This window comes from Lutzomyia longipalpis, chromosome 1, assembly GCF_024334085.1.
Source record: "Lutzomyia longipalpis isolate SR_M1_2022 chromosome 1, ASM2433408v1".
NCBI lineage: Eukaryota > Metazoa > Arthropoda > Insecta > Diptera > Psychodidae > Lutzomyia > Lutzomyia longipalpis.
The window spans coordinates 32,512,709-32,536,153 of record NC_074707.1 but is presented as its reverse complement, the minus strand read 5'-3'; the positions used below and the strand labels follow the sequence as shown (position 1 = coordinate 32,536,153).

Sequence of the window (23,445 nt, the reverse complement as noted above, 5' to 3'; positions counted from 1 at the left end):
TCAAAATGAGACAAGAGTATTCTTGGGATCAAGCATCTATAGAGGAGGAACTTTTATAAGCATTAACTTTTCACATGTGCCGTCGTTGCTTCGGTGGCTTCAAGTGGCGGCAAATCACGAATTGAAAAATATATTTAACAGATTGCATTACATATTGGCAAAGTATTTTAATTTACAAGGGAAGGCCATTGTTATTGGGGATGTGTATCCAATTACGCGATCGATTATTGCCTCTGTGAAGATTGGATCTCTTTGGGACGCGAGACGTTGAGAGCCCGCACTATCGCAAGCGATATCAGGGCGCTTCTTTGGTGACAGAGAGTGCGATAGTGAATGTTGGCCACATTGTCCGAAGTATCAGCAACCGCCTAACACGACGGACCGCCAACGGAGTCCTTGTACCATTTTGCCAAGAAAGAAAACCCCCATCCAGCCCCGAGTCTCGCACGCCGTGTCGGTGCGCAATTTATTGTCGGAAGATGCAGTAAAATAGGATTCTGGGAGAGGACGGTGGAAGAGGGTGTGTAAAACAATCCCAAGATCGCTAAACAACAAAAGGGACAATCGCTCTATTCGATGCAAAAACATCATTCAAAGCATAACGCTTTTTTTTCTCTTCATCATTCTCTCGCTTGCTCTCTTCCTTCTGTACGAGAGACTTCCGGAAGATCTTTCGGAGACTATATACATACAACATACTTCGGCCCATTTTGCATGATCGAGACCGATATTGTGAGGTGGATCACACGGAAAAAGACGGAGCAATCATAATAACACACCATGTCCAATAGAAGAGTGTTTTGTGATAAATTGCCAACTGAAACCTGTTTTCCGGGGAGATTCTATTTCCGGTGTTTACGAAATGGTAGCGCTTCTTGGCAAAATTTTCATCATGCTCTTCTCACGACATTTAAGCGAAAGAGATCACTTTGTGATCGCAAAATGTGAATATCGCGCAGAGATAAATGCTAAAGCAATAAATTAGACATCATTAGATGAGCATTCTCTTACTAATTCAATAGGAAAAGATAAGGCATTAAATTGCTTCTCAATAGTCTTGTTGAATGTGATCGAATGGAGATCACACGGCTTAATAAAAGAAAGGGGTTACCCTATCCCTGAAACTTCTTCAAAAATTGATTTGAGCTCCTAAATCATCCTTCCTTTAAGGTTTTATGAAAAGGGTGAGGATTTTCTTTTTTCTTCTCTGTCTGTATATCTGACGCAAACAATGGGCCACACCAAACCCCTTTTTCCACCCAAAAGATCTATTCCCATATTTGCGTCATCCGGGTAACACTCAGCGAATGAGAAAGCAATTGATTGGGGTAGATCGTCTCAAACTTATAGGTAGGTATTGTTATACAAAAGGATGCTGAAATAAAATTCCTCACAGCTACCCCTTTAATGCCATTTCAGAGACTCAAAAATTGGGGTGTGCTCATTGTGATGTATCAGAGAAATCGGATAAGGTTCGATAGGTTTTATATTGTGGCACAGGATGGTGATTCTTGAGGTGTGATCGGTTTGTTAGATATCATCCTCAATCTCCTTGCATTCTTCTAGTTCTTTTTGCTCAGGAGATGCGCGCGCGTGGCTTTTGTGTAATTTTGCGATTTATAATTTCACTCTGATTGATAAATGCATTGTTGAGATCCTTGGTGGCAAGGCCAAAAAAAAGAAAGGGTTGAAATCTTGCCAATCTGGCAAAACGATCGTATTTCGAGACACATGGCAAATGGGCTTTTAAAGGCACCTATTGGACCCCCATTTTACGCACATCGAACACTCACCTGAGAGCAAATTTTGCAGTGGTACTTTCGACCTCCAATCGCTGGACCATTTTGTGAATTTGAGCCGATTTTTGTGGCATCGAGTGGCTGTGGCAGACCCAGTAAATGTGATCCATTGGCTGCCGGTGGTCCAGCATGTCCGTGCTGCGGTGACATACTCCTAGTTGAGACACTGGCGGATCGCATTGCCGTCCCCGGGTATATAGCGTTGGTCATATGATGATCACTCTGGTCATCATCTAAAACGTGGGAAGGTGAAGAAAAAAAATATATGTAGGTATACAACACCATCTCAATATAATAATTGCCCACAGCATGTGATTAAGTAATTTTCGTTACGGAAATCATTATTTGGGTACTAGTGTTGTTTGTACGGAGCATGGGGTCTCTCCATCATACTATTAGATTTATGAGTTGCCAAATTCAAGGACTTCAGCATTTTGTCTGGCCCATACTCGGGGAGACCGTTTGGCAGGTGATAGAAAGGTTACAGTGATTTTCAGACAGCCACCACTCTATTGATTTATTGAGATTTAATGGCGTGAAATGCATATAACTATTTCTGTGTAGACAACCATCCGCAATATTGTGATCAAGCCCACGGACACAACTTCCCATCGCAATCTCCTCGTAGTACTTGCCATTTTGTACAATATACTCAAATTGAAAATCAAATGTAGGAAATGAATATGGATGCCTCTCATGTTTTTTTTTCTATCGTTAAATTACTTACAATTAGTTATTGCTATTGAAATCAATCGATTCACATTGTTATGATTGAAACTTGTTGTAATTCTAAAGAGAACACGTTCTCGTGGCTTTATAATAAGACATACTCTTCTGACAGTGAAAGGGCCCTCGCGTTGTTTTAAGCAGAATGCCCCCTACTACTCCTTTATTTAATCCATTCGAACAAGATTCTAAGGCCTTATTTATTTTTAATTATTCGAAACGTCGCTGATTACAAAAACGTTGCATTTTCATTTGCCCTTCTCGACCGCTTTTCCGAGGAATTTTCCGACATATATAAACTTGGTTTTAAAAAAAAATTTTAATCAGTAGTTTTGTTTTTCTAACAACATTTTTTTTCATGATAAATAAAACATTTTCTAATCATAAGAACAACATAAAAATCCCTGCTTCTACATATCCAGCATGTTTATGCTCAAATGAATTCTCTTTCAATCAGTTTTGTAAGATTCCGTCTTCATTTGATTGTATGAAAAAGTCAATCATAACGCGTCCAGTTATTAGAGTTGGTATACCACAACGCGGATGGGCAGTCTATGCGTTGTTATTTAATTTGTGAGTAGTATTAGTAGGCAAAGTCGATTTTTTGTAAAATTAAGCAACTTGACAGATTAAAATGATTATATCTTAAGTTCTATTAGACCTACAGAAATTTCTTGACTAGTTATGGAAAGCTATTGAAATAAGCTATAATCTGATGTATATTGCGATACATTTCAAGGTCACCTCCAGAACACAAAATGGCGGATTTTTGTTCTACCAAAACAGTTTTTTGCACTTTTTGTCCACAAGGAATGGTTCTAGAGGTTTCTGATGTTTCGGAAAGTTATAGAGTTTTGCAAAACCTTTAATTTGATACCAAATTGAGCAAAATCGGACAGACCGTTCAAGAGATATGGCTTTTAGAACTTTTCAAATTCAAGAATTTTTCAAATGGCTATATCTTCTAAACGGAGACATAGATTTTCTTCATTTTCGGACTGATGATAGATATTGAGTCAGGCTACGACATATCAAAATTTAAAGGAAATCTATAACAGATGTTCGGAGATATTGCCCCTTAAAGTTAGGCAATTTTTGTTTTCGATTTTAGCGCCTCTTGCGGATGTTTTTGAAACTTGGAATGTTCTAGACTGTTGTAGGGCTTCTCAATACCTTTCATTTGATACCAAGATGGTCAAAATCGGTCAAGCCGTTCTCGAGTTATATTGAAAAAACACTTTTTGCTTTAGGCCGCCATATTTGCTAAACCGATTGACCGATTTTCAAGTATGATTTATTGATGAAAACATCTCACTGAGCACTACAACATACTAAAATTTCAGACCTCTAACTATAAGGGAAGTGGTTCACGGTATTTCAAAATGGCGGACGGCGGCCATTTTGAATTTTGAAAATGTGAAAAAATGAAATTTTACACCCACATTTCTATAGAAAACTTCAAACCGGAAGTCTCTATCTGTTACCGTTCTTAAGATATAAGGCAAAGTTTGGCGCACCGGCAGGACGGCAGGACGGCAGGACGGCAGGACGGCCGGATCAAAATTTTTCCACCACCACTTTCGTAATGTGGGATGTCTAAAACGTGCTCATACCAAGTTTGAGCCCGATCTGAGGTTGTCGGTTTTTCCGACGATTACAATACTTGGTATGCCACGATTGTGGTATACCAACTAATTAAGCAGTGATCTCCTCAGGCGCAAAACTAATCGATCGACTTTTTTAAATAACATCCCAAGCTTGTTTCAACGTACAGACTTATAATCAATCATGAAAATACACATGTACACGACATTAATGTTAAACATGCTGTATGTTGGGAATGAAGATAAAAAAGCTGACATAGTGATTTGGTTTCCTTTTGGCCCCGACAAAAATGCAGATCAATAATTACGGAAACATAATAGAGCATTTAGCGATGATTGCACGCGGTGTACAAATCCTGTCTTGATTTTTCAATTAGCCAAATGCGATACTTTGGGGAAGGTTTTTCTTTTTTTTTTTTCTGGGTCTGTTGGACTCGTCATGCCGATGGTTTTGGGGAACGAGACACAAGTCTGCGGGGATTGCTCCGTGTGTAAAAGAGTGATCATGAGACGAAAATTGGCGTGTTTTGCGCTTGTTTTTGGCCATGTGAGAAAGACGTGGTTCTCGATGGTGGCAAGGTCAGTGAGAAAATATTTTAAGGAGACCACTTTAATTTCTGTAAGTGCTATTCGCTACCAACAACAGAGAAGCTCACCGGGTGATCTCTATCTTGAGAAAATTAGCCGCTCAAAACCAATGCATCACGATTCAATTATCCGATATCTCATTCCCTTACTTTTCATATAACATACAATACACTTTTATGTACATACATAGGTAACACAGCAGCATGGCCACGATGGAAACCTCGGAGAATTGTATGGCATGAAATATTTTATTAGTCACCCTGCCTCTAATTACCATAATTTTTGAAGAGAATGAATGATGTAATGTGTTTCGCTGCCTGGAAGAAATTAGCATTTTTTCAAAACGTCGATTTCCTCACAATTATATGCGAAAGTGACTTAAGCAGGGAACCCGTTTTAACACCTGCAATTACGATAAGTGCGTCCAAAATTATATTTGCCAAGACTTTTTTCTGGAGTGCTTCTGATCGTGATTCGAGGACCTATTTTGCCATTTTTCCTGCGCAATTCTAAATCCTTCAAAATATATGATAGGTACTACTTAGTTGAGTCAAGGATTAGATTTCTTAGCGAAAATACTTGATGTTTTAACACTTTAATATCTTCTTAGAGGCCTTGAAGTGTCCTTTAACTTTTCTTTTATTATTGTTATGACTATGAAAATATATTTCGCTTTTTTTAAACTCAATTTCAATGATTTCTTGACTTAAAAAGTTTATTTAACTCAGAATTTCCAATTGCTCATTTTGAGTAAAAATATGTTTTTTTAATATCTAGGAAATTCGAATCCAAGATAATATTTCTAAGTTCATGTGCAATATTTCGAAAATAACGCATAAATATATCTGTTTCCTTCTTACTAATTAAAAGAAAAACATTTAAAAACAACTTTACCTGTCTCATAAAAAATAAAAGTAGATTGAATGGATAAAATTTCTTTACAAAGTAAACGGATTTTTTTTTGCTTTATTTTCTGTGTCTTACTGCTTACTGTTTGAACTTACTGCTTAAGCTTATTGCTAAATGTAACTGCTTACGTTTCCTGCTTATGCTTACTTTATTATCTAAATAAAATAATCTTAATAATAAAAATAATCTTAATAATAATTACTTTATTATTTGATCTTTATTTATGTAAATTTCGCCTCATTGCTTACGTCCTTTCTTGATACTTATATGTTAAATTATCGTAATAATGTAATATTTGATTACTCTTAACGCATTTACAACTAACAAGAATCGATATGCTTCAATGCAATACAAAATAAATGAAATAAAAGTAAAAAGAAAAACAATAATCTTAAAATTTTCTTTAACTTTATTTCTTATTCAAAAAAGATCAGAAGAATAATATTGCTAATTACTACAAGTTTTTTAATCAGTTGTAAAGTAAGAAATATAGCTAAGAAAAATTTCTTGTAAAGTCAATTTTTTTATTACTGGTTTTACTTAATAATTTTTACTCCATTTCCTTTCAATGTTTTACTTCAATTCTCATATAAAAAAATTAAAATACTGACTTCTGTTATGTTAAAAGTTTTTACCTAAAATAAAAGCATAGCAAATTACTAACACTAATTTGTTGGTAAGAAAAGACTTTCTACATTATAAGAGGAATATGACCATTGAAAATTAACCAGTTGGTCAGAATTTCCCAATCGCCGTTGAGATTTATTACATTGATAAATGCCCCGCGGTTTTCCCCTATTGCTTCTCGCATGTTATGTTATGTACCTACCATGCCAAGTGCAAATCCAAATATCTGAAGAAGGTGGGCGAGAGGAGGTATTTGCAGCGAGGGGCCAGATCCACGGGTGAGATTAGAGGTCAGTCAAAAATGAAAATTAATGATAGTCAGTGGAGTCAGGTTGAGTTTGTCCTATAAAAGACCTTGTGTGTTGGCTTTTGTGGGCACTAAAAGCATCAAAGAATACTGCTGAGTGAGGCGTGATTTCTTGACGAAAAATGACAAGTGGTTTTCAATAGCAATTATATAGCACCACAAAATTGTGCTCAATAAACTTCTTTTTCTCCTTCGCGCACTCCCCATCGCACCTTAAGTATCTATAAGGCATATACATGAAAATTTGTTTGGCGTAGCATCTCATATATATGTATTATGTAGGTACATAAATCTCATGATAGGAGAGACAATTTCGTGTGTGTGGACTGGAGGAGGCTGCGGGAGGAGATGTGCAGGCACATGGTTAATTCTTTGGCGGATTTGATCACTCTTTTTGATGTAGAAAAATTTGTGTGTACACAATGAAGAGGAAACTCCAATGGCTTCGAATTCACAGCAATTTTGTACGCGACCTTTAGTTGTATATTTTGCTGTGGAACAGAATATTCGATAAAGATCAGAGTTTGAGTAATACCGCGAGGACCGTGTATAATAATGGTGGAAAACATGAAGGCGGCAATTTCGTTTCAAAATGCGCGGGAAGAAGATGTCTCTCATAGCGGCGTCTTAGTCGACTTCCCTGATATTCCGGAGCAATTGTGTAACGACGCGATCGCGCATGGAGGAGAAATTCAAGCTTACACGACATCACCATGCGATCAATAGTTGGGTATTTTTCGCCCCGCGCTATCAGGGAGCGAGCTATGCGATGGAACAAGATTGTCCTGAGAGACATGAAAATGTGTGTTCGGGGAGATTCACTGCGCTGCCCATGAGCAAGGTGCTCCATGTATCGTGGTTTTTGCCAATAAAATGCGGGAACTCATCTATTTCTGTGCGCATTAGAGATCCCGGTATGTGTCGCATGTCTCAGGTCCGGAATGCTCCTCTGCGGGGCATGTATATAGTGTACCACTGAAGGTAAAATCAATTGCTTACCTTTCCGTGTCATTTCATTGCTGCTTCCGTGCTCTCCTCGCAATTTACCCTGAAATCACAAATTAATTAGCTCAAGAGACAATCCCATTGCGGGCCGATAAATTGCACCAAATTGATTTTATACAGTGAATTTGCAGTTCAATTTTGTGGCGAATTCAAATGGATTCCTCCTTCAAGTTTGAAAAGCAAGTTAAGGTCAAGATTTCAAAGATATAAGGAATACCTTTGTTTAATATTTTTATTTTTCATGAATGATGGGTTATGACTTATGAGAATAAAAGTGCTTTATTGAGATAAGAACCTTAATCTCTCAATTACGGGTATTTGTTGTAGAAGAAAACTATAATCCAAGAAAAGAAAATTTCTCGAAAAAAACGTATTTAAATTTTTTTTTGTCATATACATATACATATGTATTTGTTAGAAGACAGTTTTTAAGATAAAACTCGAATATTTTTACCGAAATCAGGTAAAATTTTTTCAAAAAGCTTTTTTGTAGCTTTGTTGTAGGTACTTCAGGATCCTATATATTTTTGATTTCTTTAAAGCTTTATTTTAAAAATTGAACATAGTGTCTCAATAGCCTCAGAAAAAGCCATTTAAAAAAAGCTAGGCAAGTTTACTTTTATACTATGCTACGTAACAAAAGCTTTAACCCTTTAAGGATCGACGAACGTTTTCGTTCTAGAGCTTGTTTTTGAAAATCATTTTTTGGGTTAATTTATTTTTTATTTGTTAAATCAAAATTAATGTAGGACTCTCTTTATTATCCCTAAACATTTTGGGATTACAAAAGATCATGCTGTAGGGCACAGGTAATCGAATAGGACGAAAAATTGAAAATTTCAGTGGGAATTTTTTGCCAAAAAATCTCATTTGGGATTGCACAAACCTCAAAAAAATAATTTTACCGCCCAATATAATAAAAGAGAGAAAGAAGAATCCTTAAGGTCCTTAGAGAATTAAAGCTTTGGATTTTCATACATATTAAATTTTAATTTATTTTCAAAAGCTTTAGGCTTTTGAGTGATTCCTTCAGCGAACAAGTAACTCCACTCATTATAATTCTTACAAAAATTACCAATTTGTTCAAGTCTAAAGTTTCTCCAGACATTATGATGATGGAAGAATGTCTGCGTTAAATATGGTTGGATGTTGAACAATGAGCGCGCCTTTGAGCCAAGTTCAAGGTTTACATGTCGCACAAAATTGCGCCAAATAATGGGACGCGTGTTACCAAAAGCTGCGTCCAAATGGCAGAGTGGGGGCCTCCACAAAGTGCAAGTCAGAGATTTTTCAATAGAGCTCCAAATATGAGATGTTAGGTGGTATCCACTCCCCGAAAAATGGGTTCACAAGTGAGGCACGATGCGAAGCACTCACCGGCTCAGTGGCGAGATTTCAACCGCAAAGAGTGCCATCGATTGATTCCATCTCCGGTCCCGGAGTGTTTTGGAACAATTGTGCTTCGTGCCTCTCGGTTGGTCGTGAGAGGTCCGCGCGCGCTGAAGATTGCCGTGCTGAAGAGTGCTTCACTGGCAGCCAAAAATGTGTGTTGAGGAAAAGATCAAAATAGTCAAGGTTACATCTTGTTTTGATGGATCTTTCTCTCTTCGCGCTGTGGTTTCTCAGAATGCCCGGATTCATGGTGTTTCAGGCAACTCTGCGGTGTCCCCCTCTGGCCTTCATTAGTCACTTAATGCTGAAGCTGCGCACACATGGACACATTTTCTGAATTAACCTTTTTCCCCGCCAACCATGGCACTCAAACAAACCAACTCCGTTTGGGCACAACATCGCATTCACAAAATTACATTCAGGCGTCATCACGAACTTTTTTTTTCAAAACGATAATTAAAGAATTTTTCTCCGTTGATTGATTACCACGTAATTTACACACTGAAATGCTCTATGCTGTATCCACGGGTGCTTTTGTTCCTCAGCATCTCCAGTAATTTCCTCCTCGGGATCATTTTTTTTGTAAATAAAAAAAATAATAATTTCTAGTTTTTCTAATGAAGGTTTGAATATTTTTTTCTTCAAGATATAATCAAGGTCGAATGATAGATACCTAATAATTTCAACTTTGACGATAAAGAGAAAGGAGTTTATTCATTTTGATTCTCTCGAGAAATCATAGAAATATTTTTGAAGATGATAAACTTGAAAGAAAAATTTACATGATTTCCAATTCTATCTAGAATTTGCTGGTTTAATTTTCTGATAGAATTTGCTGAAGTCACGCTCTCAATGTAATTGATTTTCCATTTTTGTACATAATGTTTTTGCTTCTGCTTCATTAAAAAATATTTAAAACAGCAGTAAACCCGATTATTAAATTAAACTAATTAAATTAAATTAATTAACCTTATAAAACTGATGAATTAAACTTTGTACGGTCTATCTCTCTATTCTAAGGGCATAAACAAAGTTATTATTAAAAAAAAAAGAGTTAAAAATTGCTTGAAAATAAATTGAATTTAATTTAATTAAAAATTCTTCTCTCAAAGAACCAAAGAAAGAAGTGAAAGAATTATTCAAATGATTATTCATTAAATTTTATCTAAAAAAAATAAAGAATTGTGAACCAATTTTTACTCTTGTCGACGGAAAATCTCGCATATCAATTCTAAAAATTACATATCAAGGTCGAGGCCAAATTGTCGCCATATAAAATGCTACGCACAAGATAATGTTTCTCATGGATTCAACTTGGTATGAAAACAACTTGAACATAATTTCTTGGGACAGATTGTATCGACTTTTGGGCTGAAATTGCAAACAACAAAGCATGTCGCCTCATCTAGGGGGGGGCTTCCTTACCTTGATGGCCCACCAAACGAGAAAAGAACTTTGTACATGGAGTGCTCGTCCCTATAACAACCGTCTCGCTTGGAGTGTGTATAGCTCCTCGTCGGCGACAATCTTAAATTCCTGGGAAATTCATAAAGTTGCTGGGCTCTCCCCACACCCCCAACCCCGCACCACGTCCCATTGAGACTCACCCTGTGCCCAAAGTTAAATAGCAAGAATTTACAGAAAAGTGAGGATTTTTCCAAGAACGACCCCTCCGAGGGATTCGATTTGTCCTTGTGCGAGAGAATCACAATTTTCATAAAAATGTTTCCATCCCCCAGCGGGGACGAAACCTCAAGAAATTTAATCCAAAAGCGAAGATGAGAGAAATTCGAGATAAATACGATATTTACTCAATTGTAAAAAAGCGACACAGACGGAATATTTTTTCTCTGCCCACGTTTCATCCTCGACTTTTCAAGTTGTATGTGCACGACTTTTTGAGGAGTCAAATATAAAAGACTCCGGGAAAAAGAAGAATTTTATCACCCCTTTTTGCTTTCTCATCTGTCAAAGCGGGGTGCGACACTTTCACACGCTCGACTCCCTCGCAATTTAATGAGACTTTTAGCTACTTTTGGAAAATTTCTTAAAATATTACCACACAGCTCAAGGAAACATTTTACGAGGGGCTGTTCACTCGACATAGATAAGTGTTTCGAAGGAATTTATTCATTTTGAGGCTCACTCTATCAATGGAAAATTCCGACCTGAAATGGAAAATATTGCTGATGAGTAAAACAAAATACTCAAAAAAAATTCATAGAAGCCTCAAAATGAATGAACTCCTTCAAATTGGGAAAATTGAACTTGAATGGCATAGATGGTGTCTAATAAAAATATTTTTTGAGTCGCGAATGTTTCAATTTATGCTAAATTTTTCATAAGATAAGAAAGAATCCTTGAAAGACACAACTCTTTGGGAGATGGTATCTAATTTTCTGAGGATCATGATTCCAAGCATGGCACCCCTTTCACTTCCCATAACATAAAAGTCTCTTCCGTTCCCACACAAATAGGGATCGCGTTGAATTGAAGGAAGTTCATGAGCCACCTGTTAGGACTGTCCCTTTCACAGGGAAGTGATTTAAAACACCCCCAAAACTCACCCTTTGATGAATGATTGACCGTAAACGTGGAAATTTGGATGAAGGATGAGCAGCAGGGGCTCTCATCCCGCGAGATGCAATCGCATATAGCATTTGGTGTGAGACATGGAACACTGAGTGCAGCAGCTTCAATTTATACGTATGAGAAGGGCGAAAAAAATCAAATGAGACAGTCACAAGCAACATGTGTTTTCTTGAATACTGGCGGGACATCCTTCTCTCAGTTTTTTCCCACCACACAGCGGACTCTTCACCAGGATCTAGCGTGAGATGAAACATTGGAGGGATGGGAGAAAATGTTGACGGCTGTTCTTCATATATTCAAATTTTTTCATCGTGTTTTCTTGTTACCAAACAAATAACACTACCAGACATAAATTAGTACATTTCTCCCGGAGTCTCCCTCGCGACTGCCGGGTGTGGCAATGAGAAGGCAAAATTCCCTAAATATGTATTTTATATCTCTGTAGATTCTTTCACTTTATGTCTGTCAACATTTTATATTTTGTAATAAAAATTAATAAAATAAAAGTTTTAAAAAAATATACAGAACTTAATAAAATGCACTATGTTCTATTTTCAGAACTTACATAAATATATAAGAGAATGCGTAGACTTGAAAATTAATTACGTGTAAGGTATGTAAAATAAATGATTTTAAACTAATTTTGTTTTTTCTTGTTAAGATTTTGAAAAAAAAAAGATTTTAAGTTGTAATAAAAATTAGACAGATATTTAAAAACTTCATGGAAAACTTTGTAAAAAATTGTTAAACGTCAAAATACGGGAATTAATATCAAATTTTTGGAAAAAGAAATAAATTGGGAAACAAATGTCAAACGTTAGAAAAAAAAATCAAACGTCTAAATTGCACAAAATGTCAAAATTTTCTTATTTGAATGCAACAGCCATTAATAAGGTTTAATAGTCTTAAACCTTTTCTTGCCGACGCTCCCGGAAGGAGTTTTATGCTCCTAATTTTTTTCTTTAAACCTTATAAACCCTGACTCTTAAATTAATTAAACTTCGTTTGGGTTAAGTTTAATTAATAAATTGCAAAAAAGAGTAAATAAATAAATAAATAAGAGTATATAAGAGTATAAATAGCTTGATTACTCCACTATCCTATTTATATATTTGGTCCTACTCTAAGACGTAAATTTCTTAAAGATTTCTTTGCTTATGTTTTTTTTTCACTTGAATACCTACCTACCTATGTTTTAGAATTGACTTAAAAATATATTTCTGCTATATACTTTCTGATCATATTTTATACTTAAATACGGTTTTCTTTTACGTTTGTAAGATCCCAAATTTTACTTTCACCTATCCCTTAGATTTTTTGTGAATTCCCTGAGTGTGTTTGCAGTGGCACACACTGTACTATCTTGGGGGCAAAAAGACATATCAGACAGGGTATTGAACCTACATTTCTCCCTCACTCGGAAGAGGACTTTTTTCTCATGGTCCTCCTTTTTTTGTGCCTTTAAGAATCCTCTCTAACACACCATTTGGAACATTTTCCCGACTAGTTTTTTTTATGTGTGTGCCCTCCGAATCCCTCCATCAGTGACACAATAAGAAACATTTGTGCCACCGTAAAAAGTGATTTAACGCCGATAGGTGCGAGTATTTCACGTTTAGAACCTGACCTAGTCTCGGAGGGAGGCTCTTTTTTTTATACTTCTTCCGAGCACACTATCTGCCAGATGAAGTGGCTGGAATGGGAAGAGCGGGAACAGCAGCAAAAAACCAATGAAACAGACACAAAAAAGTCCTCATGGAGGATGTGAAAGTGGAGGAAAGTGAGACGTGAGAAAGGTTAATGGGTTCAGGCAGTGTTCACGACTTTTACCAGCATCCCACCCCCTCATATTGATTCGGAAGTGATTTCTTCCCACATCCGAGTGCTACGGCGTAATTGAAGATTCCAATTTCCATTTTAGTACGTGTAATTTCATTTTCCGCCGCCTGCAGGACATGCATGATTTTTTTCAGCCTTTTCCTTTTTTTTTTCCACTCGCTGAGAATTCCACACATACACCCTCCTCGGCGGTGGTGGTGGATTTTTTTTTGCTATATACCCAGCTGGCCTAGCGAGTGTGAGAAAGATGCTCCCAGCCCTGGTTGTATGTTCCTCTCCAGTGCAAAATCCTTGTCGCACATGTCTGCCTCTATTGATTTTTCAATCAGTTCTCTCCAAGCATTTTTTATTGGGCGCGGGCTTTCCCCATTTTTGTACTTCCATTTAGTTCTTTTTTTTTCTTTTCCCAACTTTCTCTTGCCCTCTCTTTCCCACTACACCGACCCCCATGGGCAGCTTTTTTTCTGTACACCCCGGCATCCACCCAAGCCCCCCAGCCCAATGACGTGAATTTTATGTGAGGGTGGATATCGCAAACAACCCTGACCCGACCCAAAGACATTCCGAATGCTAAGTCAAATGAAATACACATGTTAGTTGTTTCTGTTGCCGTTTGATCTCGCACCCTCCTCGCCCCCAACCCCCCGTAGATATTGGGAAAGACATTCATCGATTTTGTGCCATTCACGCGGAAATGCCTATGGAGGCGCGAGGGGTGTCTTTTGGGGAGAGATCTCCTGCATGACAGAGTTGCTCGGGGATACATGGAAATAACACGCTTTCTCATCACTTTCTCAATTTTCCAGCAATTGTCGCTGTCTAAAATTTCTTGATATGCACGCTATGGCTATTTTGGACACCCCAAAAAATTCTACTTCCTTTTCAATCTTTTCAATGTATTTTGCACAAATTTTTAGAGAGTTGTTTGAATTTATTTCTGCACGGAATTCAAGTAAAAAAATTTCCTCATATTAATTTTATAACAGTTTTTAATTATTTGATTGAAAAAGGACGATTTTTAGCAGAATTTCACCAATTTTTTTGAAGAAAAAAAATCAAAATTCAGAGCAGAAAAGCGAGAAAAGCTGATTTGGGATTTTAAATTCATTTTTATTGTTACATTTTTTTCTTTAAAGGTATCCTTGCGTGAAATAATTGGTGAGAAATATGGTCTATTAGTGCGGGAATGGTACTCAATGCATCAAATAATCGGGACAATCCGATCAGGACAATTTATGCATGCAAATCAGTTGGTTAAGGAGCGACGAATAAAACCTTTTCACTTTCAATGGGATGCTATTGATGAATGTGTGAAAGGTACACAGAAGGAATAAAATAAATAAACCATACGACCAATTTCTTTCTGTTCGACTCTCCCCCTTTTTTTCAAATCCTTCATCCTTAGGAGGATGGAGAGAACCCTCCTGTGCATAAGAAATTGTCGAAGATGCCAAGATAAACAATTTATGCAAATTAATTAGGCACATTTCAATTCTTCCGGTATTGAAAACATGTCTAGTGTGTTGTGGAGAATAAAAATGATTTCTGCACCTTTTCTCTGTACCCATCCTGCCCAAATCGAAAGTCATTAAGGAGCTGCATTTTTATTTCTCTACTATGGGATGTCATCTCATCTGTATCTTGGCTTTTATCATATTTTATCAATTAATCAGAAATTGTGAAAGGGATGTCCTTTCTCCCAATCACACATCTTGGCAGAAAGGGAGATGATGTTTTCTCATAAAAAAAAGAAGGAACTATGAGCACATCCTCGGTTGCAGTCTTATACCACTAAAATATTCACTGCACATCCCATTCATCATTAATAATGTCAATATACGAGTAAACAGTGCTCTTTAGTTCCGGAATTCATGGAAAATAGCGTAAAAGACGCTTCATCTCACGGCTTTGGGATGAACCATAACTGTCACACATAGGCCCCATTCACATACAACGCAAATCACCATGAGAAGTGTACTTTGCATCTAATTAAAGTCTCTTTCACCATCTCTTCAGAATGGGATGTTACATTGGGATGCGGAATACGGTAAGACACAGGAGGTGAAGCCAGAGGCAGATACACAACGAGATGGAAAAAAAACGAGACCCGCGATTTTTTCTCACAGTCCTGCGATTCATCCCCAGCACGGAAGAACAATCACCCCATGGACGGAAAAAAAGCCAGAGCCGCATACCAAAAAGGAGTCTGTCGCGCAGCATCGCGAGGATCCCACAGATACCATAGGTGGTTGCATGAAAGAGAAAGGTGTCCCGTGTGCTGCATACCCAAAAGCGCGTAAATAGATTAGTTTCTCGAGGAGGTATAAAAGAATGCAAAAGGACTCTTCTGTTTTGCATACGGAAACATGCGTGTGAGTTGAATGGAAAATAACCTCGGCTCAAGGAGGAAATGAGGAAGAACTTTGGTTACGATCCTCGCATGGTAATTCCATGCAAAGAATCACGTATTTGGGTAATTAGGTGAAGGGGTGCAACAAAAGGGGTGCAAACATTTTTGTTCTATCGTGCGTGCATTCCTTCATACAAAAGGCATACAGTGTGGTGGAAGATCTTTGGTGTGACAGTGACGAGTACACCATGTGAATTTTCTTCCCATTGAAGAAGCCAAGGATGGAAAGTTGTTAATTAAAACCGTGACACGTTGCATCTGTCGCTGATGGGAAATGCGCGGCGGCGATGGAAGAAAATGCGAGAAAAGTGTGAAAGTGATTCCAATCTTATGGACATTATGCCATTCTTTCACCATGATAGTGTCTATCTAATGTTACCACATATGGAAGACATGGTGTTTATATCGTTTGCCAGATCAGGTAGAAATAATTGTCAATCCATAAATCTTATTTTATATTGATTAGGATTGATCAGTTGATGACTATGGGATTGACATCAAAAGAATAGGAGTTTTAGATGTTTTTAGAAGTTATACAGAGCAGAGAAGTAAATTAGGTCATACAATATTCAATTGGAACCAAATAGGTTTTCCATTTTCTACTAAAATTTATTGTGAAAGGTAGGAAAAGTTTGGTCAACCTTTATTATATCAATTTGTACAATTTAAAGAATTAAAAAACTAGAAAAAAAAACAAAAAAAACTGTAATCATAAAGTTTGAATATTTAATCGACGTGAAATATAATTCACAAGATTGTAAACAAACTTATTCTTTCTAATAAAAAAAACAAGTCTCATTAAATTCAAATCATAGCACTAATTTTTATCACAGAATTTTTAACGAAAGTAATATCTTTTTAAATGTTAAGTATTACACGGCAAAATAACAAAATTATATACATAGGCAACATTCTTATTTTGAGAAATATAATTTTTTCCACACGGAGTTCCCGCTCAAGTCACCTTGCATTGTCCCTTCTGGCATTGAGGACGAGAATTTTGAGTAAAGACCGAGTGTTTTGCGTATTTAACAATCCGCGTCACGTTTTTTTTTTTCTCATCTCCCAGTTATGGAGGCACAACATGTAATTTGGTATGCGCGCATTATTTGGCTCAGTTTGGTTCCCATAGTGGAATTAATGGCAAAGTCTGCGGTGGAAGAGAAATGCGAGAAAATTTCACTGATCCTTTCTGTCTCTCTCACATTTTTTTTTCTTACTTCACTACATATTTCTTCCCTATGCATGGGAGAGATCCGTGATGTGGTGGTTATAGTGTCGTATCATCCTTAATCTGCATACGAAGTCTATGTATGATGGGCATTGAGTGTTTCACGGAGAGAGAACAAATGCCATGGATTGCCGGCGAAATTGTACAAAAGAAGGGTAGGAATTAGTAAGTGGAAGAAGTGGTGGAAGACAAAAAAGTGAAAGAGTTTTGTGTACCCAAAATATCTCACACGGGCATTTTTCACAAAAGGTGCGCGCACAAGAAAATAAAAATGTGCCCTGAGTGAAGACAAAAAGAGGCGATTCCGAGGGGGACGCGCCCGGGGATGAAGATCGCGCGATTCTCCAGGGGGCCGCTCTTGCCCGCTTTTTGCCTGCGACTCTTCATCATCTTCACGGCGAATCAGTCCAATGTGAAAAAATGGTAATGTGAAACAATTCATTTGCATAATCAAGTTTTTCTAGTTGCACACAGCACTATGTGAGGAGACAACTCTGGGAATTTTTTCACATTGTTTTACCTCTTTTTTTGTGCCTTCACTCATACTCTCCCAAAATATGCTTCAAGGGATGCTTGGTCATATATCATCTCAGTGATGCTCACAGTGATTCCGTGTCTCTTTTAGTGAGATAGATGGAATTTTTCCTCACTGAGAGTTTAATAAAATTTTCTAGACTCAAAGAAGTTTCCTTTTTAGGTATGTATGATGTAGGTAAAATTCTTCCGTTTATCCTTCCTTGAATTAAAATTCATTTGGAATGCTTTTGATTGATAAAATGTTGTTAGGAATTAAATTTTGTCAAAAATTGCAGAAGGAAGAATATTTTTTGTAAAGATAAGATTTGTATCGAAAAAAAAAATCTTTTGAAGTAGAATTTAAAGTGATTTGTAAGCGACGAATTTAAAGATTTTGAAGATTGAGATTAATTTTAGGACACTCTTAATTTATTTTTCGTTTTCTTAAGGGTTCCAATTGACCAATGTTTAAGGAAAAAATTGCTGAATATTATTTTTAATTCACATGAAAACTTTCAATTATAATTTTAAAAAAAATTGTGAGAATTTTGTACAGTGATCATTAAGAAGGATTTTTATCAGTTGAAGTCTTAAAAAAACAACAAGTATCTTGTAAATTTTTTCATTGGAAAATTTTCCAGATAGCAAAGTAATATTCATTGAGCTTATGAGTCGAATGATTAGTTTTAAATTTGTTTTTTTCTTTTAATTCTTGAATCAGAATTTTATGTGAAATTTTAATACTTATTAATTAAATTAATTAAAATTAAAATCATTAAGTAATTACATCTCGCAGAAAATATCTAAATATCTTTTAATTAATTTTCATATACTTAATCGCCTTCAAAGATTTTTTTTATACAAATTCTTGAAATGAACTCTTTCACATCTAATACCATCGTACCACCCCTATTCTTTAAGCATTGCAGACATATTTTTTATCTCAAAATTTTGCGGTTGGAAAAATTGTTCAAAATCAGTGTTTCAAAAACTTAATAAAATTTTATTCAAACGTTTTTTTTTTTTTTTAATAAATGAATAAAACCCCTAGGTAACGAACATTTCTACTTTCTCCACAAAATCCTAGCAGAAAAAAAAAGTTTTTTGTAAGCTTCCCTCTGAATTAAATTTATATTTCCGCCTCATGCTTTTTTTTCCATCCATGCCCTAATTCAAATTTACATATTCGTTTTTTTTAAGTTCTCCTTTGTCATCTGCGAGAAAAAGTTGAACTTTTTTCTATACGTCGTTTTCAAGGGATGAGTTTTTTTCTAACGTCAGATGAATGACGATAGTAACGACTTTTTTTCCACCAAAGACATCCAACCGTTGATGTTCTTTAAGTAAATGTATTTTCCCTGAAAGAGTTGAGGAGCTGCAAAAAAAACTTCCTTGCAGGGAAAATGTTATTTTATATTTAAATATTTTTCACGTCTACCACCCTTTAAATGTGGAAAGAGTATATTCATGGAATTATCGACCACCCAATGGGCCGTAGGGTATGATTATACCACTCATGGATGCTAGTTTACCATTTAATTTATTCCACTAATCCGTTTTCTTCCACATCAATGGGTACATGTGAAAAAAAGTTTAATTAATTTACATGTTACCTGATGGAACCTTGGATGGAACAGCCCCCCAGTCGTGTAAACATTTTGAAATAAACCAACAAAAATTGTTACAGAATCTGGGAAATTATCCCCTCTTTAAGAGGGTTCCTTTTTTAAGGGAAATTTATCGTGAAGGTATCATTAAAGAAGGAGCAAAAAAAATCAAACGATGAACATTTCAATTAACTATTCTTCCACTTTTTTGACGCTGATTTAAAATCAATCAATAATTCTTCTAAAGAGTCCCAATTCCCTGCACATACCGTCAGCTCACGAATTCCCCGAGCAAGGAGGTGCTATATATAGGGATATGTTCATGCATACGATATTGCAATAATCAAATTCGGTGCTCACATTTGCAAGAGAATCTGGGAAAACAGTCTCACATGACTCCTCGACCCCATACCATTCAGCACAACACCCTATCGCTATGCAAAATGTGCTGACTTGGCTGTGATGAAGAATCCCAACCCTTCCAATTGCATGACATCACCCTACGCATATTTACCGATTAGAAGGATTGAGGCAAAAGGGTTGCACATGAATTGCAGTGAATGGAAAAGTATTTTGCCGACATTGCAAAAAACGACGATGAGAAAGAGAGAGAACAACCCCTTTTTCCCGTGCCCCATAGTCACCTTCCCGTGAAAGCAATGTTTACAGCATTTGCCACATAGGAATTACGGAGTCGCAGGGTATAAATAACCACTTGTAGATTATACGAGAAAGGAAGACAAGAACACCTTTTCCGCACCACATTCGGGGCTTCCTCCAGAGATTTAGCATTTTGCCAATTGGCACGTTTACATCTCTTATAATTTCATCCCATTGGTCCTCGATGTAGGAACACAACTCACTTTAAGTAGTATTTTATGTAAGGGTTGATAGGACACATTTTTTCGGTTATATTGGAAGGAAGAGATTTATTTTTCTTAAAACTGATATCAAAGAATTACATTTATTAATGATATTTAAGGAAAATATAGGAAATTTTGTCCAACAAAAATATAGTCAGAGAGGGTGTTTGGGTGTCTTAAAACCCCCTAGAAACTCAGGAAGTGTAGACTTTTCCTTAGAGATTAAAAGAAATTACTTTGAGGATAAAAATTACATCAAGAAATGTTGAAAGAGAATCTTTAAATTGAGATTTTCTTTTTAGGTTCAATCAATAAAACGAGCGTCGTGGCGCTTATAGCGATATTTTAGTTTATTTAGCATAATCTAGCTATTTCCAAGGCAGACAAAGAGAAGTATACCTGAAATCGCCAAAGGACTATGCATTTTTGAATTTATATATTTTTTAGATTACTCATTCGTCGGAAGAGCGTAGTTTTTCACTTTGTTTCCTGGAAACAATCTGGTTTTCTAGATTATCTAACAATGTCCTACAAAATGAGGAGTATTTTCTTTCTTTTTACAATTTCCCTTAGTCCTTGCATCACGTCCTTTTTTTTTGTTAAAATTAAAAGACTTCAACAATTATTTTTAAGCACACGACATGTTTATTTTATGTTTTTTTTTTTCAGATCTGTGATTTTTATCAAAAACTCTATTTGAATAGATTTAAATTTAGGTGTGAAGCAATAAAATATATCTCAATTTTTCTATCCAACAGGCCCTCCCAAAGGGGACGTTTTTCTAGCAATTTTTTCAAAATGTTTTAAAAGTTATATGGATAAAAAGTCCACTGTGATTAATAGTGTTGTGCACTTTAAATTGTGGAATTATTGTTACTACAAACCACCCCTGATTTTTATGTGTATTCTTCCGTCACTCCTCAAAGTTTTTTCGCATAAGATTCCCAACTATATTGTAATCTCGTTAATTTCGTATTATTGTTGTATTAAAGTCAGTTGCCGTTTTGATTGCTATGCAAATACTAAATCATTACACATTTGGCGGGAACGGGAGGCTTTTTATGCAGCATCCCAAAAAAATCAATTGAATCTTTTGTTGTTCTTTCTCACAGGGCGGCTGTTAAAAAAGCGTCCTCTAAAAAAATGGTTTGGAGTAAAATATCATTTTATAGCTCTACACTCTAACGAAATCTCAACTGCGCATGTTAATAATATGCAGATGAGTTTTTTTTTTGTAGAGATGCTGGAAAAAAACGCGAGAGAGATTTTTTTCTGGCGTGATGAAAAAAAATTTCCCTTCCCATACATGTAATTTTCCCGGCGCACAACCCTTTTCGGAATCACCTGGTATACAGCTCTCTGCATGGAGCACACGAAACGTTAAATTTAATATTGAGACAACCTCCGGGTCTTCTTTTCCTTGCAACCAATCTCCAAAAAATGAGGGAAAAAAGGAACTGAAATTCACTGTATGAATTACTTCCTGGAAAAGTCCCAGGAAATTCTTCATAATGCTTTGAGCGAAGTGAATGACTTCATTATCGCGTGCATTTTACTTTCTCTCAGTACTCACCAAATCTCCACGACTCCATATATGATTGTTTTCAGGCCCATGACTTGGCATGTGGTGATCAGTCATCACAGAGTTCATTGAGGAAGTAAAATCCTTTTGATCTTCACCTTTTTGTGCTGATGAGTTGTTGTCACATTTTTCACGTACACCACAATTGATGGAAGTCACCACACCGGAAGGATTTTCCCAGACTAATGCTTTCTGAAAAAAAAAAGAACCACAATATTTGAAGAAATTTTGCATTATTTTAATTTAATTTTAATGAAAATTCTACATAAAATATTTGCAAAAGCTTTGTAAGGGAGTCTAGTAGATCAACATGTGTTAAATAATCCCCAACACTTCCATTCAAATTAGAAAAAAAACATTTGAGTTAAAGAGAGAGGAACGAGAATATACTAAAAATGTAAGTGTTACAACGTTTATTAGGAGTTTTTTAAACTTACAAGCTGTAAGAAATTGCCACATAATTTTTGTTAGACCCTTACTCAGCTGGCATAGATTTAGTATATTAATTACCTATTATGATTTTTTAATTAATAATAATTTATTTCTCCCTTATTCATACAAGTGTTTTTGGGTTATGATTTTTTATCTGAGTAGGTTAAATTTTTTTAAAACTATCGAAACAAGACAATATTGTACAAGAAATCATTTTGTATTGGCGAATAAAAATTCACAATAGTTTTAATAAATTAATTAAACTGATTAAGGTCTAGGCCGATAAAGGACTCATCTCTAACACACTGTTTTGTATTCTCTAATAAAAATTGAGAGATAATTTTTAAGAAATCTCTCATGATCCATTTGGGATGATTTTTTTAAAAGAATTTATTACACTTTATGTATTAAAAAATTCGAGTATTCTACCGTCTATTAACGTGCCAATATTAAGAAAATACTTCAATTTTATTTATTTAAATTGTATTTTTAAACAAAATTTATTCCATAAAATAAAAAAAAAGAATAAAAAGTTTATTTCATAAAGTTTTCTTGTATTTATTCAATTTCCTACTTTAAAAAATTTTCCTTTAAAATAAAATAAAAACCCACCCTCGTATTTCTTTATTGCGAATTTTATTATTATTATACATAGAAAAGGCGCAATGCTTCTACCTCCTGCTTTGTGGGCAGGTAGTTTCTTTTGTGGAAAATCGCTTGCTCAAAGAGCCTCTTATAGAGGTGTGGTGGAAAGAGGAAGTTGTTGTTGTACGCCCAGTAATTGACTTCGGGAAAATTTCCGTCAGACGCAGTGTCGCCGAGATTGGGGGTGAATTGCTCACAAGAGACATTTTCACTTTTGCTCTCCTCCACTTTTACTTCACAGAATCCCCTCCCACGCCCCATGGCACACACTGAATCATTCCCACCACCACTGCCGCAGCCTTGATTATTCCCATGAGACACTATGGGTTGGCATACGACATCACTGAAATTTCCATTCATTTTACTCCTGTTTTCACTTCGAAGCACCTTGGGCGCGATTGCCCCTACGAACTACGTTTGCATCTTCAATACTTCCTTCGCGGTCACTTGCTTATATTAATTTCTTCATTTAAAAGTAATTAAATTAACATTTATAGAATTTATAATAAAGGGGTACACTAGGATATCTTTTGAGGTATTGCTGATGGTCCGTTTGATTCATAAAAAAAACTAAAAAATATGTATGGGACTGAAAATACGCCACAGGGAAGAAGCTTAAAAGGAAGTGAATCGACAAAAATGCCCGTCTTGTAAACCGTCGCCTTGACGGTGTTCTGCAAAACTACTTTTGCAGAAAGTTTTTCCTTGGGAAGGCTCCGTCAGTGGTGGATTCGACGAATTGCAGCGACATTCTTTTCCCACCCACACTTT

General features: G+C 36.1%; 1 protein-coding gene across 1 annotated transcript; it reads right to left on the bottom strand.

Moving 5' to 3' along the window:
• LOC129788371 (uncharacterized) lies at positions 1-23,144 on the bottom strand. Its single transcript, XM_055824388.1, has 5 exons — positions 22,705-23,144; positions 21,589-21,789; positions 7,560-7,608; positions 1,794-2,032; positions 1-36 (listed from the first exon to the last, which is right to left on the bottom strand). Exons 1-5 carry the CDS (start codon positions 23,032-23,034, stop codon positions 1-3), a joined length of 855 nt encoding a protein of 284 aa, XP_055680363.1. The 5' UTR covers positions 23,035-23,144.
• Between the last annotated feature and the right edge of the window lie 301 nt (positions 23,145-23,445).

Coding starts and splice junctions, on each gene's coding strand:
- LOC129788371 (XM_055824388.1), bottom strand. CDS start 23,034: ATGAATGGAAATTTCAGTGATGTCGTATGCCAACCCATAGTGTCTCAT. Junction 21,790..22,704: donor ACCTGCCCACAAAGCAGGAG/GTAGAAGCATTG, acceptor TTTTTTTTTCAG/AAAGCATTAGTCTGGGAAAA. Junction 2,033..7,559: donor CAATGAAATGACACGGAAAG/GTAAGCAATTGA, acceptor CCCACGTTTTAG/ATGATGACCAGAGTGATCAT.